Raw genomic sequence first — 20,123 nt, 5'->3', positions numbered from 1 at the left:
CTGCGGTAAAGGAACATGTCTGTCTTTGTTTAACCTAAACAAAGATTGTTTGGCTAAAATCCCTTTTTACAAATTTTGTTTTTTTGCAGAAGCCCTAGTCACCTAAGCTTTGGGAAACACTGCTTTGGGAATTATTAAAGTTTCCTTAGTTTGCAGTGATGCAAACATTTTTACAGCTGTTCCACTCCTAGGGACGTAGTCAACAGAAATGAGTGCATATTGTGTCAGTCAAAGTCAAGGTTTAATCAAAGAAACAGAACCACTGGGAGATAAATAAAGGGATTTATTGCAGGGATTTGATCTTGTGCAATTGTGGGAGCTGGTTAGAAAGCCTGTGTAAAGCTGTTGCCTTGTGTCTGATGGTGGAGCTTGAAGTCTCTTGAGCGGACAGTTAGGAAGAAGAGAGTAAAGTTGAGAAGAAGGAGAACAAGCTGGAACTCATGAGGGTGGGTGGGAACCCAGGTCAGTGTGTCGCTGCCTCCTGTTCTAATGATGTGGTGCCCTGACGATGAAGCTGATGCCCTTCATTATGGAACTAAGCACACGCCTGGGGTGGGTGGGAGTCAGAGAAGCTGACAGAGGACCCAGGGAAGGTGGATCCATCGGCAGCAGGCCTGGCAGTCACCCCCCAAGTGCGATGAGCCTGCAAGATAAGCAGCAACGCCCGTGAGTTACCTGATGCCCTCACACTGGCCTTCCGACATAAACACAATATAGCTACTGCTTCACTTCGCCTCCCCAGTCTCAAACGGAAATGGGAATGCTGAGAAATGTGAATCAGCCCAGCCGGGTCACGCATTACAAAGCTACCGCCCGTGTAGTCACCAGATGACAAGTATGGAATTGTTCACAGCAGTGCTGTTGGTGATAGCTTCAAATAAGAAGTAAGCTAAATGTGCATCAACAGTTAAATAGATAAGTAAGCTGTGTTACGTGCATAGGATGGAAATAGTAAATGAAGAAATTATTGCTACATGCATCAACATGGGTGAATCTTGCAAAAAAATATTGAGCCAAAGAAGACAGACACAAAAGAATACAAACTATGATTGCATTTATATAAATTTCAAAAACAGTAGAGCTAATGTATGGTGTTAGAAGTCAGGATAATAGTTAGCCTTGAGAGAGGGTTAATGATTCGGACGGGGCAGAAGAGAGGCTTCTGTTTTGCTGCTCATGTCCTGCTTCTTGATATGGGTTCTGCTCACACAGGTATGTTCATGCTGGGAAAACTCATTGTGCTGCCTAGCTATGATCTGTGCACTTTTCTAAACTTATCCTTCAGCACAAAGTTCAGGTACATTAAAGTTTTAACAAGTCCTTGAGTAGTCATGGACGGGCTGGGTTAAGGAAAGGAACTAAGAGCAAGTTGAACCCTGCGTGGAGTGGCATGGGGGTGGGGAACAAGGCAGCAGGTACCAGAAGAAGCAGGTAAGTGAGAGGACAGAGTCTGCCAGAGGGACGTCGCAGGCTGTCCCTCTCCTAGGCTGGCCATCTGTTGCCATCATGAAGGGTTAGGACCGCGTGCACAGGAGGCTCGTCAACAGAAGCACCCACGTGGCACAGATCATGATCGTGTAGATTTGGGGGGAGGGTCAGCACCTTTGTGAGCTTCCTGGGTGTCCTGATGCACAACGCAGGGTGAAAGCCACTGGACCGAGGAGACCGTAGACGGGGATGCTAGCGGAAAGACAGGAATGTGGGGAAAGTCGGTGTGCGAAACCTTACCTTTCTCCCCACGTTCGCCCCTCATTCAGCGTGCAGCATGCTTTTTCTTGTCTTTAACCCTGACAGATACAACATTGTTCTAGCCTTTCTGTTGTGTGAAATCTCAATTCCTTTTTTCATGCTTTCTGTTTTAGCCCACTGATTAGTTGTTTGAGTTTATGAGTCCTCTTTTGAAAATAAACTACTTGAAAGTGCCTTAGGCTGCTGAATATAGGATAGGCTGATCCCGTGATGTCCACCCCATTCGGAGACTGGGTTGTGTCCAGGTAGACTTGATATGCGGTACCTCTGATGCCCCGAACATCTGAAAAGCATTGTTGTCTGGGATTATTAATGGTATTTCTAATGCCTGGGAAATTAGGGTTTGGGGTGTTGATGAGGAGTTTGTTCTAAAGTGAAATCTTACAAGTATCTTAGTATTTTTATTTGGAAAATCTTTGAATATGCAAGAAAACAGTAGGGCATATTCTGTAGCATTCTCTCAAGCCTCTAGGAAACACTGCTCTTGTGAAATTCTCTGATGCCCTCAATCTGATGGCTGCTTGTCATTGCTACGTTCTAAAATCCCATGTTATCTTCTGTCATAGAATTTACCACACACCACCACCCCCGGCCCCCAGAACTGTAATCACTGGTCTCCTTGTTTATCTCCGTATCTGTCCCTGGAATCTAGTCTGTTTGAGGTCAGGGACTGTGTCTTATTTGACTTTGGAGCTCCAGCATCTAGCTCAGTAGAAACTCAGTAATTAGGGATACGTGAATGAGCCCTGAAATTCTGCAGGCAAAGAACTGGTGTCTGGACCTTGGAGAAGAGCTTCATTTTGAGGAGAGAGGAGAAGGAGTTAGGGAAGGAAGCAGAGCTACATTTGATCAGAGAAGAAGGAAAAGAACCAAAATAGTATTCTATCACGAGAGTCAAGGGAAAAAGGGGAGGCATTTTTGAGGAATTATCAATTGCCACAAAGACATCAATGAAAATGCGAATTATAAAGAGTTTGGGAGTTTGTCAGAGTCATTAGTGGCCATAAAAAGGCAAGATGGTAGCAGGATCTCAAGGGGTTAAGGAGAGAGTACGAGATGAGGAAATGGGGGTAGAGGGTCAAAACATGCCCTTAGAAGTGAGGCTGCAAAAGGAAGGAGATTTGGAGGTGGCCAAGCAGAATGGGAGAACAAAAGCCAGCAGCCTCGCTAGGAAGAACTGTGTTCATTTGAAGGCAGAGGTCGGAGGTGCCTTCAACGCCCATCTCCTGGCCCTCGGGATGGCTCAGGGACTCTGCTGGCGTGTGGGCGATGGAGGGATGAGCCACCTGAGCATTCTGGTGGTCAAGTCAGTAGTACATTTACTCCGAAGCCGCGCGCACTTAGCCCTGCACTAGGCCCTTTGAATGATTTTGTCTCTTTTAAACTTGTATCCTCCCTTCCCCACAGGAAACATGGTGGAATGGTGCTTACCTCGAGATATTGACCTTGAAGGCGTTGAGTTCAAGTCTATGGCCAGTGGGTCCCACAAAATTCAGTCTGATTTCATGTAAGTACTGCTGATTGCAAGTCTTCTCGGTACCATTTCCTCTGCCTCTGTGCTTTCCCCCAGAGAATAAGGGCTCTCATCGGGGCACTTTCAGGAAGTGTGTGTAAATGCCCTGAAAATATATACTGGTTTGTGTTTTTATATCAGTTTTCTAGCAAGAAGTTCCCAAGCTTTCATTAGGTTCTCGATGAGTTTCATGATCCAAAAATGTTCAGAACTCCTGCCATAGAGGTTCTCTCCTTTCCTAAGACATGATTGGGCCTTGCTTGAGGTTTGGCTTTAATAAAGGAATAGAGTTTCGGTTGCATTTGGGTTAACTTAAGACATGTATGTGCTAAAACTTGAAATTCGAGCTTTAAGTAAGGCCAGTTTGTAGTCCTGTGTAATCAAGATTCTTGTGAGGAGCACATTGAACGAATGTAAGGGTGATGGAGTAGCTTTCATCTTCTCATTGGGCTGAAACCATGACAGACATAAGTGTGAGAAAGGGGAAGGAAACAGAGTGACAGCTCTGGTCAGATGTTCTATTTAAAATATCAGAGACTCAGGAAGTCAGGAGAGAATCAACACAGTTTATGCTAATAAAACAGAGGTCCCCCCATCAGGTCAGTTGTTATGCAGGAGGAGAAGGGCTGTACCATGGTCGTGGGCAACTGAGCAGCAGGCTTTGCAGAGATCAAGTCTTGGCTCCAGCGGGATGACCCTTGGCGAGTTCCACAATTTCTTTGAGCCTTGGTTGTCCCATCTGTGAGGTTGAGGGGCTTGGGCTGATAGTCCCCCTGAGATTCTAAAAAAGGTTTTTCTCAGGCTGAGTTTTCTCATGTAGAGCCCTGGACACAGTTATGTCTTTTGCTCACGACTGCATCTCAAAAGGCAAAACACAAAGTAAAATGAAATTTCTCTCTCTGATTTCGAGCCACGCTACACATTGGGTCTATTTTAGCTATTTCCGAAAGGGGCCCTTCTTTGGCCTGGCCTGCTTCGCCAACATGCCTGTGGAAAGCGAGCTGGAGCGTGGCGCCCGGATGAAATCCGTGGGCATCCTCTCTCCATCCTACACCCTGCTGTACCGGTACATGCACTTCCTGGAGAACCAAGTCCGGTATGTGGCTTACATACGGGGTGGGGTGCAGGGAGGGCAGAGGCAGCAGGGCTCTGCCAGTTGGTGTGCTGGGACGAGCCCTCAGGGGTAAAGGCTGTACATCAGAACGGCAGATGCCTCACCCAGAGCGTCCATGGCTGAGTCTCACACCTCGGGTGGTGGTGTTCGTGTTTCAGCCAGCGTCCTGCGTAAATGATTCTTCGTCCTCGAATGACAGCTGGGGTAGATTTTGCTTTCAGCTTATACTAATATTGTCATCAATTTTGTTGAATTAATTTGTTGACATTGACGTGATCTTTGCTTACCTTAAACCACAGTAATTATCTCCTTGCCCCAGGCAAATAGACTCTCAACTTTTTTTTAAGCCTAATCATTTATTATTGGAGGTAATTATTATCCTTGGGGGTAATAGGAAGGGAATTTTTAACAGAAGCTGCAAAACTATTAATTACTTCATATTTTTTCATCATGTGAGTAACCTAATTTTATTTCAGATTTTGAAGGGAAAATCTACCCCTAAGCCCTGAAACACTGTTAAAATTTTGGCACATTTGCCTCTCTTCTGGTATGCATGTGTGTGTACTTTATTTATTTTAAATTATTTATTTATTTATTTGGTTGTGTCAGGTCTTAGTTGTGGCAGGCGGGCTCCTTTAGTTGCGGCTTGTGGGCTCCTTAGTTGTGGCATGTGAACTCTTAGTTGCGGCATGCATGTGGGATCTAGTTCCCTGGCCTGGGATCGAACCCGGGCCCCCTGCATTGGGAGTGTGGAGTCTTAACCACTGCGCCACCAGGGAAGTCCCATGTGTGTGTACTTTAAAATAATATATACATACTTGGCACCATAGGACATACATACTTTTATATCATATGCGTTTAAAAGTTATTGTTATTTTAATTTTTGATATAATAGTCTATCTTGATCATCTTTGAAAGAATATGAAATTGTGGGAAAAAAATGTTTATTATTGAAAAATTTATGTGAACGTACAAATGAATTTTAACAATTCTTCCAAATCTTAACACCCAGTGGGATATCCATTGTCAGTATTCAGCAAATGCCATTCTAAAATAGACATAATTTTACAAAAATACGGTTAATATTTTATGAAGATTTAATTTTATCAAATAGGCTAGTTTGAAATATATTTATTTGTATATATCAGAGAAAAAGAGTAAGTGAAACTGAAGGAATTGTCAAACTTTAATATTTTTTTCACAGTAAGATATGTTATTTCTTGGAATGTTCCTCCAGAGTTAAGAAAAAAGACTGCAAAACATGAAGATACAGTGTCATTCTTATTGAGAAATAACGTATATATAATAAAGTGCACAAATCTTTGTATAGGTGTCATTGGTGTTTTTAGGTTGTGTTTTAGTTGTAGACAGTCAGGTATCTTATACTTCTTCCCAGAACCCCTCCCCGACTTTACTTCTCAACTTTCATATACTGTGAGATTTATTACGTTTAGTTCTGTAATCCCAATTCCCATGATTCTTTTTTTTTTTAATTTATTTATTGATTTTTGGCTGTGTTGGGTCTTCGTTTCTGTGCGAGGGCTTTCTCTAGTTGCAGCGAGCGGGGGCCACTCTTCATCGCGGTGCCCGGGCCTCTCACTGTCGTGGCCTCTCTTGTTGCGGGGCACAGGTTCCAGATGCGCAGGCTCAGTAGTTGTGGCTCACGGGCCTAGCCGCTCCGCGGCATGTGGGATCTTCCCGGACCGGGGCACGAACCCGTGTCCCCTGCATTGGCAGGCGGATTCCTAACCACTGCGCCACCAGGGAAGCCCGGATTCCCATGATTCTTAAGTCTCAGTTATATGTCTACGACCACATACAGGGCTTAACTGTGGCTTGCTACGTTCCAGAACCCATGATTTATTTCTTGGTTGGTTAGATTTTGCCATCAAGCATCTTTTGTTTCTTTTTTTTTTTTCATGAAAGGATCATGGGTGCTGCCTTCTCTGAAATCTTGCATGCTTGATAGTATTGGTCTTTTACCTTTACTCTTGGCTGGGTATAAGATCCTTAAATCTTTTCTTTCTTCCTCTCGGGATGCTATAAATATTGCGCAGCAATATTCTGATATTGGTTGTTTCAGAGAAGTCTCTTTTGTCTAGATCCCTATAGATTCTTTATCTGTGATGTTTCTGAACAGTTTTTTTCTGGGATAGTTTGTCGCTTTTTATCTATAGATATGACATTTATTTTTAATTTCAGGAACCTTTTCTTCTACAATAAAGTACTCAACTTTTCCTCTGCGTTTTCCCTTCTTCTTCAGGAACACCGGTTATGTATATGTTTTCTCCCCATTGTCCTCCATATTTTTCATTTTGATGATTATTTTAATAGCTCTGTAGTGCTAGAGCTGTCCCATTAGCTTACTCGATTATTCCCTATGGTTAAGCGGTTAGCATGCTTCTAATTGTTTTAACTGCTCCTCTACATTTTGGAGCTGTGATACATATTTTTCTGTATTTGAAATATTTCCTCAGTTTTGTGTCTCAGAAGTAACATTGAATTCTTTTAAAAAAAACATTTTTATTGGGATCTTGACACTTTAAAAAAATTATTACTGCTTTTGAAAAATTAATTTCCCAAGGAGGCAATACATCCTCGTGGTTCAACAGCCAAAAATTATAAGGAGGTATTATATTAGAGCCCTGGCTAAATGGTGATAACGGAGGCCCCAGAATACACTGGCTCAAACAAGACAGAAGATTCTTCCCCATGTAATGTTCTAGAAGTAGGAGGGTGGTCAGGGTGAGCAGCCTGTCGTCCCCACAATTCAGGGCCCACGCTGCTTCTCTTATTATTCTACCATATCCTGAGAGTGATTTTGTGTTCTAAGATGTTCTTCTCACCTGCTTGAAGCTGCTCACCACTACTATGTCTGCATTCCAGCCCATAGGGAGGAATGAAGGACCCGGAAGTTGCATACATCACTTCTCATATCCCATTGTCAAGTCCTCAATCACAAAGACACACCTGACAGCAAAGGACACTGGGAAAGGTAGTCTCTAGTTGGGTGACCTTGTGACCAGTTAAAATTCGGGGGCTCCTGTTGCAAACAGGAAGAAGAGAAGAATGGATCTGGAGGAAATTTTAGCAGCCTCTGCTTCAGTTTGTCCCCCGGCGACCTCAGTATCCGTGTGTACTCTTCTTCCCAGACACAGAGGACATTCCTCCCACCCCGAGACATCATAGAGTCTCATCTGGTTCATGTTTCTAGTCTGAAATCCAGGGTTTCTGCGTGATTTGAGGCAATCAGGACATGGTTCTCTTATCCTGGAAAGCTGTGAAAGAACCGTCACGTCCTCCATTCCCACCTCCCAAATGCAGAATAGAAGTAGAAAAGGAACCACAATACAAGCTCCCATTTGAAAAAGAAGAATGAGAAATAATATGAGCGGTCGTTAGTCCATAATAACAATGAAATTCTGCTGAGCAGGGATGGCAAAGGCCCCTTGTCCTCACAGAGTGCCGTGCTCCTGGCTACACCTGGGCCCTGCTCACTAGAATCCCCTTGTCCGTTTTCCTCCATGGCTCCTGGCTTTGCCTTCTGGGGGTTCTTTATCCATTTTGTGCCATAACCACTTTTGCAGCAGGCATTGGTGAACATTGGGGAAAGCTGCATGGCTTTGGAACATGTTTCCTGCTGGTGTGGGTTTGGGGGTCTAGGGTTGAGAAGTCAGCGGCTTATATAGGCCAAGAACATGACAATACAGACGAGATCCAGCGATTTCAGGGTGCTATGGCCGTAGACAAGAATGTGACAATACAGCTCCCTCAAAAACTGAATAGGCTTCTTGGTCTGTTTGCTTCCAGTCAATCCCACGTAAAAATATCCACTGCCCAAGATCTCCTCTGGGTCTTAGTTTTTAAGTCAGTAGATGGTGGCCTAGTTACTGGTTACTGTTCTTGGCCTATCTATCTTGCCCTGGTTTTAATGGCAACTACCTTGAGACTGTAGCCTAAATCTGGGCTTTATAAATGGGCAGACTCCCGTGTCTGGGAGAGTTTCATAGAGGCTTTGAGAGAAATTCATATCTCCTGCTTTTTTTTTCTTTTAAACATCTTTATTGTAGTATAATTGCTTCACAATGTTGTGTTAGTTCCTGCTGTATAACAAAGTGAATCAGCTATACGTATACATATATCCCCATATCTCCTCCCTCTTGCGTCTCCCTCCCACCCTCCCTATCCCACCCCTCTAGGTGGTCACAAAGCACTGAGCTGATCTCCCTGTGCTATGCGGCTGCTTCCCACTAGCTATCTATTTTACATTTGGTAGTGTATATATGCCCATGCCACTCTCTCACTTCATCCCAGCTTACCCTTCCCCCTCCCCGTGTCCTCAAGTCCATCCTCTACGTCTGCGTCTTTATTCCTGTCCTGCCCCTACGTTCTTCAGACCTTTTTTTTTTTTTTTAGATTCCATACATATGTGTTAGCATACGGTATTTGTTTTTCTCTTTCTGACTTACTTCACTCTGTATGACAGACTCTAGGTCCATCCACCTCACTACAAATAACTCAGTTTCGTTTCTTTTTATGGCTGAGTAATATTCCATTGTATATATGTGCCACATCTTCTTTATCCGTTCATCTGTCCATGGACACTTAGGTTGCTTCCATGTGCTGGCTGTTGTAAATAGTGCTGCAATGAACATTGTGGTACATGACTCTTCTTGAATTATGGTTTTCTCAGGGTATATGCCCAGTAGTGGGATTGCTTGGTCTTTTAAGGAACCTGCATACTGTTCTCCATAGTGGCTGTATCAATTTACGTTCCCACCAACAGTGCAAGAGGGTTCCCTTTTCTCCACACCCTCTCCAGCATTTATTGTTTGTATATTTTTTTGATGATGGCCCTTCTGACTGGTGTGAGGTGATACCTCATTGTGGATTTGATTTGCATTTCTCTAATAATTAGTGATGTTGAGCATCTTTTCATGTGTTTGTTGGTAATCTGTATATCTTCTTTGGAGAAATGTCTATTTAGGTCTTCTGACCATTTTTGGATTGGGGTGTTCTTTTTTTTTTGATATTGAGCTACATGAGCTGCTTGTATATTTTGGAGATTAATCCTTTGTCAGTTGCTTCATTTGCAAATATTTTATCCAATTCTGAGGGTTGTCTTTTTGTCTTGTTTATAGTTTCCTTTGCTGTGCAAAAGCTTTTAAGTTTCATTAGGTCCCATTTGTTTATTTTTATTTCCATTTCTCTAGGTTATCTCCTGCTTTTTGGGTACAGAGGAATTGGTTTTTTCAGTCCCGTGGGGTCCCAGATATTTCAAGTCTCAATTAATTTATATTGCAGAACTCAGAATGTACACCCTTACACTGTATATCCCACCATTTCTGCTTGCAAACTGACCAAGTCTTGCTTATTTTCATCTTGCTCTTGTAGTAGTAAGATGAAAACTACTAAAAACTAAAAACATCAAGGAGCTATCAGTGCTCTGTTTCTCACTGCTTCCCTTAAAGTTACAAGTTCAGATGATACAAGGCCTGTCTTCCAAGTTATTGAAGTTCTAGAAAAGTTTTTTCTTGTTTTTTTTTTTTTTTAATCATCTTCCCTTTCTAGCTACTAAGCCAATGCTACAGTGTGGTTTTTGATACTATGGTAAATCATTCCTAAATATCATTTTCTGCTTTAGCTCAAATCCAGGCTAAGTTGCTATAACAAAGAAACCCAAAATACAGTGACTCAAACAAGGTAGAAGTACAGCTTTTCTAGCATGACAATCCCAGAGGAAGGGAAGTAGTCCAGTGTGGTAGATGGCTTTGTTCCACTGGGTCATTTCTGGGACCCAAGTCTTTCTGTTTTGTATCCTGCCATCTGCTAGAGTATTGTCCTCACCCACATGGTAAAAGTTGATTCACCATTGCTAGGTCTTGCAGGAAGGGGAAACACAACAGGAATCCCAGAAATTGAACACATCGCTTCTGCCCACATTTCATTGACCTGTTCTTAGTTCCTAGCCACATCTAGCAGCAAGACAGTCTAGGAAATGGGGTCCTTAACTGGGTGGCCATGTGACCAGCTAAATTTTGGAAGGTTCTGTTACTAAGGGAAGAAGAGAATGGCAGTCTCAACCACTGGCATAAAATGAAGTCTTCGCCCAGTTCCCATATCCATCCAATCATCCCAGTAATCACTGCTGATTTCCCATGTATCTTTCCAAAGCTTGTGTATGTGTATATACAAATACAAATGTATATTCTTATTTTCCCTCTTTTCATACAAAAGGTAGCATGTTATGCATGTTGTTTGCACCTTGCCTTTTTCATTCAACAATATATCTGGGAGACCTTCTCGTATTAGTACATGGAGAGCTTCTTCATTGTTTCTTGCAGTTGTATTACGTGCCCTGTATAAAAGAACCATGTTTGCTTTATCAAGTCGCTTGCTGATAGACATTTGGTTGTTTCCAGTCTTTTGCTGTTATGATGCTGCACTGAATACCTATGAGCAAGTATAATTTCACACATGAGTAGTATATGTGTACATTAAATTTCTAGAAATGAAATTGGTGATTCAAAGAGCATATGTATTTGTAATTTTAATAGATATTGTCAAATTGCTTTACATAGAGATTGTACCATTTTACATGCCCAGCAGTAATGCAAGAGAATGCTGTTTCCTCACAGCATTGCCCACACAAAAATACAACTTGTGGATTTTTGGCATTCTGATTGCTAAAACACGGTACATGAGTATAATTTTAATTCGCATTTTTCTTAGGAGTGAGGACGAGCACCTTCATACATGTTTGAGTCATTTATATTTCCTCTTCTGTGAACTGTTCCGAGCCTTTGCTACATTATTATTATTATTATTATTTTTTAATTAATTAATTTATTTATTTTTGGCTGCATTGGATCTTCATTGCTGCACGTGGGCTTTAGTTGCGTCAAGCGAGGGATACCCTTCGTTGCGGTGCGTGACCTTCTCATTGCGGTGGCTTCTCTTGCTGTGGAGCACGGGCTCTAGGCACGCGGGCCTCAGTAGCTGTGGCACGTGGGCTCCAGAGTACAGGCTCAGTATTTGTGGCGCACAGGCTTAGCCGCTCCGCGGCATGTGGGATCCTCCCAGACCAGGGCTCGAACCCATGTCCCCTGCATTGGTAGGCAGATTCTTAACCACTGCGCCACCAGGGAAGCCCTGCTACATTATTTTTTGATCGTTGGCTTTTTCTTATTAATTTCTAGGAGTTCTTTGTGTAATATGGAGATTCGTTCTTTGTGATATTTTTTCCACTTTTCCGTTTGTCTTTTAACATTACTTTTTGTCATGCAGATGTTTTTCTTCCTTGAGTTCGATAATATTCCTATGGCTTCTAGATTTTGAGTCATAGCTAGAATGGTTTTGCAGTTTGGTGATTAAAGAGGGCTCAGGGTAACATGAGAGAAGGACTTGCATGAGAAGGTATGAGGAAAAGAAAGAAGCGTAGTGATGTAAGCCCAGGTCTAGGCAGGGGTGATACTTGACTGCAGCAATGACTTTTATATAAATTAACTAGACTTGATTTTTTTTTTTTTAAAGACAATCAGATGTTTTTATTTATTTATTTATTTATGGCTGTGTTGGGTCTTCATTTCTGTGCAAGGGCTTTCTCTAGTTGTGGCAAGCGGGGGCCACTCTTCATCGCGGTGCGCGGGCCTCTCACCATCGCGGCCTCTCCCGCTGCGGAGCACAGGCTCCAGACGTGCAGGCTCAGTAATTGTGGCTCACGGGCCCAGTTGCTCCACGGCATGTGGGATCTTCCCAGACCAGGGCTCGAACCCATGTCCCCTGCATTGGCAGGCAGATTCTCAACCACTGTGCCACCAGGGAAGCCCTAGACTTGATTTTTGAAAACACTGAATCCATGTTTTATTTTTATTTTTACTTATGATATCCTAACGTTATTTGTTAATATTTCACCTATAACTCTTGGCTTCGATATCTCCCTAGTTAGAGAGTCTTTTCTATGACTATTTCTTATTAATCTGAAGATATTGGAGAACTGCTATATAATTTTAAAGGATTAATTTTAAACCACATTTTTGACCTTGCTTAGATCATGATTCAAACAACCTACTGTAAAATAACATTTCGGGGACAGTTGGTATAATTTGAAAGTGGACTGGATATTAGTTTGGATTAAGGCACATTATTTTGTTAGGCAAGATAATGCCGTGGTGGTTATGTTATTTATTTATTTTTTTTAAATCAATCATCAATTTTATACACATCACTTTATACGTGTCAATCCCAATCGCCCAATTCAGCACACCACCATCCCCACCCCACCGCAGTTTTCCCCCCTTGGTGTCCATACGTTTGTTCTCTACATCTGTGTCTCAACTTCTGCCCTGCAACCCGGTTCATCAGTACCATTTTTCTAGGTTCCACATATATGCGTTAATATACGATATTTGTTTTTCTCTTTCTGACTTACTTCACTCTTTATGACAGTCTCTAGATCCATCCACGTCTCAACAAATGACTCGATTTCATTCCTTTTTATGGCTGAGTAATATTCCATTGTATATATGTACCACAACTTCTTTATCCATTCGTCTGTTGATGGGCATTTAGGTTGCTTCCATGACCTGGCTATTGTAAATAGTGCTGCAATGAACATTCGGGTGCATGTGTCTTTTTTTTTTTTTTTTTAAACATCTTTATTGAAGTATAATTGCTTTACAATGGTGTGTTAGTTTCTGCTTTATAACAAAGTGAATCAGTTATACATATACATATGTTCCCATATCTCTTCCCTCTTGCATCTCCCTCCCTCCCACCCTCCCTATACCACCCCTCTAGGTGGTCACAAAGCACCGAGCTGATCTCCCTGTGCTATGCGGCTGCTTCCCACTAGCTATCTATTTTACATTTGGTAGTGTATATATGTCCATGACACTCTCTCACCCTGTCACATCTCACCCCTCCCCCTCCCCATATCCTCAAGTCCATTCTCTAGTAGGTCTGTGTCTTTATTCCCATCTTGCCACTAGGTTCTTCATGACCTTTTTTTTTCCCCCTTAGATTCCATATATATGTGTTAGCATACTGTATTTGTTTTTCTCTTTCTGACTTCCTTCACTGTGTATGACAGACTCTAACTCCATCCACCTCATTACAAATACCTCCATTTCATTTCTTTTTATGACTGAGTAATATTCCATTGTATATATGTGCCACATCTTCTTTATCCATTCATCCGATGATGGACACTTAGGTTGCTTCCATGTCCTGGCTATTGTAAATAGAGCTGCAATGAACATTTTGGTACATGACTCTTTTTGAATTATGGTTTTCTCAGGGTATATGCCCAGTAGTGGGATTGCTGGGTCGTATGGTAGTTCTATTTTTAGTTTTTTAAGGAACCTCCGTACTGTTCTCCATAGTGGCTATATCCATTTACATTCCCACCAACAGTGCAAGAGTGTTCCCTTTTCTCCACACCCTCTCCAGCATTTATTGTTTCTAGATTTTTTGATGATGGCCATTCTGACCGGTGTGAGATGATACCATACCTCATTGTAGTTTTGATTTGCATTTCTCTAATGATTAATGATGTTGAGCATTCTTTCATGTGTCTGTTGGCAATCTGTATATCTTCTTTGGAGAAATGTCTATTTAGGTCTTCTGCCCATTTTTGGATTGGGTTGTTTGTTTTTTTGTTATTGAGCTGCATGAGCTGCTTGTAAATATTGGAGATTAATCCTTTGTCAGTTGCTTCATTTGCAAATATTTTCACCCATTCTGAGGGTTGTCTTTTGGTCTTGCTTATGGTTTCCTTTGCTGTGCAAAAGCTTTTAAATTTCATTAGGTCCCATTTGTTTATTTGTGTTTTTATTTCCATTTCTCTAGGAGCTGGGTCAAAAAGGATCTTGCTGCGATTTATGTCATAGAGTGTTCTGCCTATGTTTTCCTCTAAGAGTTTGATAGTGTCTGGCCTTACACTTAGGTCTTTAATCCATTGTGAGTTTATTTTTGTGTATGGTGTTAGGGAGTGTTCTAATTTCATACTTTTACATGTACCTGTCCAATTTTCCCAGCACCACTTATTGAAGAGGCTGTCTTTTCTCCACTGTATATGCTTGCCTCCTTTATCAAAGATAAGGTGACCGTATGTGCGTGGGTTTATCTCTGGGCTTTCTATCCTGTTCCATTGATCTCTATTTCTGTTTTTGTGCCAGTACCAAACTGTCTTGATTACTGTAGCTTTGTAATATAGTCTGAAGTCAGGGAGCCTGATTCCTCCAGCTCCATTTTTCGTTCTCAAGATTGCTTTGGCTATTCGGGGTCTTTTGTGTTTCCATACAAATTGTGAAATTTTTTGTTCTAGTTCTGTGAAAAATGCCAGTGGTAGTTTGATAGGGATTGCATTGAATCTGTAGATTGCTTTGGGTAGTAGAGTCATTTTCTCAGTGTTGATTCTTCCAATCCAAGAACATGGTATATCTCTCCATCTATTTGTATCATCTTTAATTTCTTTCACCAGTGTCCTATAATTTTCTGCATAGAGGTCTTTTGTCTCCTTAGGTAGGTTTATTCATAGATATTTTATTCTTTTTGTTGCAATGGTAAACGGGAGTGTTTTCTTAATTTCACTTTCAGATTTTTCATCATTAGTATATAGGAATGCAAGAGATTTCTGTGCATTAATTTTGTATCCTGCTACTTTACCAGATTCATTGATTAGCTCTAGTAGTTTTCTGGTAGCATCTTTAGGATTCTCTGTATATAGTATCATGTCATCTGCAAACGGTGACAGCTTTACTTCTTCTTTTCTGATTTGGATTCCTTTTATTTCTTTTTCTTCTCTGATTGCTGTGGCTAACACTTCCAAAACTATGTTGAATATTAGTGGTGAGAGTGGGCAACCTTGTCTTTTTCCTGATCTTAGTGGAAATGGTTTCAGTTTTTCACCATTGAGTACAATGTTGGCTGTGGGTTTGTCATATATGGCCTTTATTATGTTGAGGAAAGTTCCCTCTATGCCTACTTTCTGCAGGGCTTTTATCATAAATGGGTGTTGAATTTTCTCGAAAGCTTTCTCTGCATCTATTGAGATGATCATATGGTTTTTCTCCTTCAATTTGTTAATATGATGTATCACATTGATTGATCTGCATATATTGAAGAATCCTTGCATTCCTGGAATAAACCCCACTTGATCATGGTGTATAATCCTTTTAATGTGCTGTTGGATTCTGTTTGCTAGTATTTTGTTGAGGATTTTTGCATCTATGTTCATCAGTAATATTGGCCTGTAGTTTTCTTTCTTTGTGACATCTTTGTCTGGTTTTGGTATCAGAGTGATGGTGGCCTCGTAGAATGAGTTGGGGAGTGTTCCTCCCTCTGCAGTATTTTGGAAGAGTTTGAGAAGGATAGGTGTTAGCTCTTCTCTAAATGTTTGATAGAAGTCACCTGTGAAGCCCTCTGGTCCTGGGCTTTTGTTTGTTGGAAGATTTTTAATCACAGTTTCAATTTCAGTGCTTGTGATTGGTCTGTTCATATTTTCTATTTCTTCCTGGTTCAGTCTCGGCAGTTTGTGCATTTCTAAGAATCTGTCCATTTCTTCCAGGTTGTCCATTTTATTGGCATAGAGTTGCTTGTAGTAATCTCTCATGATCGTTTGTATTTCTGCAGTGTCAGTGGTTACTTCTTCTTTTTCATTTCTAATTCTGTTGATTTGAGTCTTCTCCTTTTTCTCTTGATGAGTCTGGCTAATGGTTTATCAATTTTGTTTATCTTCTCAAAGAACCAGCTTTTAGTTTCATTGATTTTTGCTATTGTTTCCTTCATTTCTTTTTCATTTATTTCTGATCTGATCTTTATGATTTCTTTCCTTCTGCTAGCTTTGGGGTTTTTTGGTTCTTCTTTCTCTAATTGCTTTAGGTGCAAGGTTAGGTTGTTTATTCGAGATGTTTCCTGTTTCTTGATGTAGGCTTGTATTGCTATAAACTTCCCTCTTAGAACTGCTTTTGCTGCATCCCATAGGTTTTGGGTCGTCATGTCTCCATTGTCATTTGTTTCTAGGTATTTTTTGATTTCCCCTTTGATTTCTTCAGTGATCACTTCGTTATTAAGTAGTGTATTGTGTAGCCTCCATGTGTTTGTATTTTTTACAGATCTTTTCCTGTAATTGATATCTAGTCTCATAGCGTTGTGGTTGGAAAAGATACTTGATACGATTTCAATTTTCTTAAATTTACCAAGGCTTGATTTGTGACGCAAGATATGATCTATCCTGGAGAATGTTCCATGAGCACTTGAGAAAAATGTGTATTCTGTTGTTTTTGGGTGGAATGTCCTGTAAATATCAATTAAGTCCATCTTGTTTAATGTATCATTTAAAGCTTGTGTTTCCTTATTTATTTTCATTTTGGATGATCTGTCCATTGGTGAAAGTGGGGTGTTAAAGTCCCCTACTATGATTGTGTTACTGTCGATTTCCCCTTTTATGGCTGTTAGTATTTGCCTTATGTATGAGGTGCTCCTGTGTTGGGTGCATAAATATTTACAATTCTTATATCTTCTTCTTGGACTGATCCCTTGATCATTATGTAATGTCCTTCTTTATCTCTTATAATAGTCTTTATTTTAAAGTCTATTTTGTCTGATATGAGAATTGCTACTCCAGCTTTCTTTGATTTCCATTTGCATGGAATATCTTTTTCCATCCCCTCACTTTCAGTCTGTATGTGTCCCTAGGTCTGAGGTGGGTCTCTTGTAGACAGCATATATATGGGTCTTGTTTTTGTATCCATTCAGCCAGTCTTTGTCTTTTGGTTGGAGCATTTAATCCATTTTCATTTAAGGTAATTATCTGTATGTATGTTCCTATTACCATTTTCTTAATTGTTTTGGGTTTGTTATTGTAGGTGTTTTCCTTCTCTTGTGTTTCTTGCCTAGAGAAGTTCCTTTAGCATTTGTTGTAAAGCTGGTTTGGTGGTGCTGAACTCTCTCAGCTTTTGCTTGTCTGTAAAGGTTCTAATTTCTCCATGAAATCTGAATGAGATCCTTGCTGGGTAGAGTAACCTTGGTTGTAGGGTTTTCTCCTTCATCACTTTAAGTATATCCTGCCACTCCCTTCTGGCTTGCAGCGTTTCTGCTGAAAGATCAGCTGTTAACCTTATGGGGATTCCCTTGTGTGTTATTTTTCCCTTGCTGCTTTTAATATGTTTTCTTTATATTTAATTTTTGATAGTTTGATTAATATGTGTCGTGGCGTGTTTCTCCTTGGATTTATCCTGTATGGGACTCTCTGTGCTTCCAGGACTTGATTAAGTATTTCCTTTCCCATATTAGGGAAGTTTTCAACTATAATCTCTTCAAATATTTTCTCAGTCCCTTTCTTTTTCTCTTCTTCTTCTGGGACCCCTATAATTCGAATGTTGGTGCGTTTAATGTTGTCCCAGAGGTCTCTGAGACTGTCCTCAGTTCTTTTCATTCTTTTTTCTTTATTCTGCTCTGCAGTAGTTATTTCCACTATTTTATCTTCCAGGTCACTTATCCGTTCTTCGCCTCAGTTATTCTGCTATTGATCCCATCTAGAGTATTTTTAATTTCATTTATTGTGTTTTTCATCCTTGCTTGGTTCCTCTTTAGTTCTTCTACGTCCTTGTTAAATGTTTCTTGCATTTTGTCTGTTCTATTTCCAAGATTTTGTATCATCTTTACTATCATTATTCTGAATTATTTTTCAGGTAGACTGCCTATTTCCTCTTCATTTGTTAGGTCTGGTGTGTTTTGACCCTGCTCCTTCACCTGCTGTGTGTTTTTTTGTCTTCTCATTTTGCTTATCTTACTGTGCTTGGGGTCTCCTTTTCACAGGCTGCAGGTTCGTAGTTCCCGTTGTTTTTGGTATCTGTCCCCAGTGGCTAAGGTTGGTTCAGTGGGTTGTGTAGGCTTCCTGGTGGAGGGGACTAGTGCCTGTGTTCTGGTGAATGAGGTTGGATCTTGTCTTTCTGGTGGGCACATCCACGTCTGGTGGTGTGTTTTGGGGTGTCTGTGGCCTTATTATGATTTTAGGCAGCCTCTCTGCTAATGGATGGGACTGTGTTCCTGTCTTGCTAGTTGTTTGGCATAGGGTGTCCAGCACTGTAGCTTGCTGGTCGTTGAGTGAAGCTGGGTCTTGATGTTGAGATGGAGATCTCTGAGAGATTTTTGCCGTTTGGTATTACATGGAGCTGGGAGGTCTCTTGTGGACCAGTGTCCTGAAGTTGGCTCTCCCACCTCAGAGGCACAGCCCTGATGCCTGGCTGGAGCACCAAGAGCCTTTCATCCACACGGCCAAGTACGTGGGGGTTTTCTTGCCTTTTGAGAGGTCTGACGTCTTCTGCCAGCGTTCAGTGGGTGTTCCGTAGGAGCAGTTCCACGTGTGGATGTATTACTACTGTATCTGTGGGAAGGAAGGTGATCTCCACGTCTTAACTCTTCTGCCATCTTGCCTAGATCCCCCATGTGTCTTTTTGAATTACAGTTTTCTCTGGGTATATGCCCAGTAGTGGGATTGCTGGGTCATATGGTAATTCTATTTTTAGTTTTTTAAGGAACCTCCATACTGTTCTCCATAGTGGCTGTATCAATTTACATTCCCACCAACAGTGCAAGAGGGTTCCCTTTTCTCCACACCCTCTCCAGCATTTGTTGTTTGTAGGTTTTCTGATGCTGCCCATTCTAACTGGTGTGAGGTGATACCTCATTGTAGTTTTGATTTGCATTTCTCTAATAATTAGTGATGTTGAGCATCTTTTCATGTGCTTCGTGGCCATCTGTATGTCTTCTTTGGAGAGATGTCTCTTTAGGTCTTCTGCCCATTTTTGGATTGGGTTGTTTGTTTTTTTAATATTGAGCTGCATGAACTCTTTATATATTTTGGAGATTAATCCTTTGTCCGTTGATTCATTTGCAAATATTTTCTCCCATTCTGAGGGTTGTCTTTTCGTCTTGTTTTTGCTTTCCTTTGTTGTGCCAAAGCTTTGAAGTTTCATTAGGTCCCATTTGTTTATTTTTGTTTTTATTTCCATGACTCTAGGAGGTGGATCAAAAAATATCTTGCTGTGATTTATGTCAAAGAGTGTTCTTCCTATGTTTTCCTCTAAGAGTTTTATAGTGTCCAGTCTTACATTTAGGTCTCTAATCCATTTTGAGTTTATTTTTGTGTATGGTGTTAGGGAGTATTCTAATTTCATTCTTTTACATGTAGCTGTCCAGTTTTCCCAGCACCACTTATTGAAGAGACTGTCTTTTCCCCATTGTATATCTTTGCCTCCTTTGTCATAGATTAGTTGACCATAGGTGCGTGGTTTTATCTCTGGGCTTACTATCCTGTTCCATTGATCTATATTTCTGTTTTTGTGCCAGTACCATATTGTCTTGATTACTGTAGCTTTGTAGTATAGTCTGAAGTCAGGGAGTCTGATTCCTCCAGCTCCGTTTCTTTCCCTCAAGACTGCTCTGGCTATCCGGTGTCTTTTGTGCCTCCATAGAAATTTTAAGATCATTTGTTCTAGTTCCATAAAAAATGCCATTGGTAATTTGATAGGGATTGCATTGAATCTGTAGATTGCTTTGGGTAGTATAGTCATTTTCTCAATGTTGATTCTTCCAATCCAAGAACATGGTATATCTCTCCATCTGTTGGTATCATCTTTAATTTCTTTCATCAGTGTCTTATAGTTTTCTGCATACAGGTCTTTTGTCTCCCTAGGTAGGTTTATTCCTAGGTATTTTATTCTTTTTGTTGCAATGGTAAAT

The 20,123-nt window shown here is 40.9% G+C and overlaps 1 protein-coding gene across 12 annotated transcripts in view; it reads left to right on the top strand.

Annotated features, from left to right (window-relative positions):
• Positions 1 to 20,123, top strand: part of DENND11 (DENN domain containing 11) — a 61,432-nt gene that overhangs the window by 17,628 nt on the left and 23,681 nt on the right. For 10 of the 12 annotated variants that reach the window (XR_014266835.1, XR_014266836.1, XR_014266837.1 and 7 more), the window contains exons 2-3: positions 3,157 to 3,256; positions 4,173 to 4,358. Coding sequence is in view for 4 of the 12 variants with exons in the window: in XM_082473085.1 (XP_082329211.1) it covers positions 3,157 to 3,256; positions 4,173 to 4,358 (286 nt within the window). In the remaining 8 variants the exon portion in view is untranslated. The remainder of the gene's footprint in view (positions 1 to 3,156; positions 3,257 to 4,172; positions 4,359 to 20,123) is intronic. The other 2 variants (XM_082473084.1, XM_082473086.1) reach the window with 2 other exon arrangements.

Source organism: Balaenoptera physalus (assembly GCF_965194825.1).
Source record: "Balaenoptera physalus genome assembly, chromosome: 8".
NCBI classification, from domain to species: Eukaryota; Metazoa; Chordata; class Mammalia; order Artiodactyla; family Balaenopteridae; genus Balaenoptera; species Balaenoptera physalus.
This window is presented reverse-complemented; position numbering and strand designations above follow the sequence as displayed.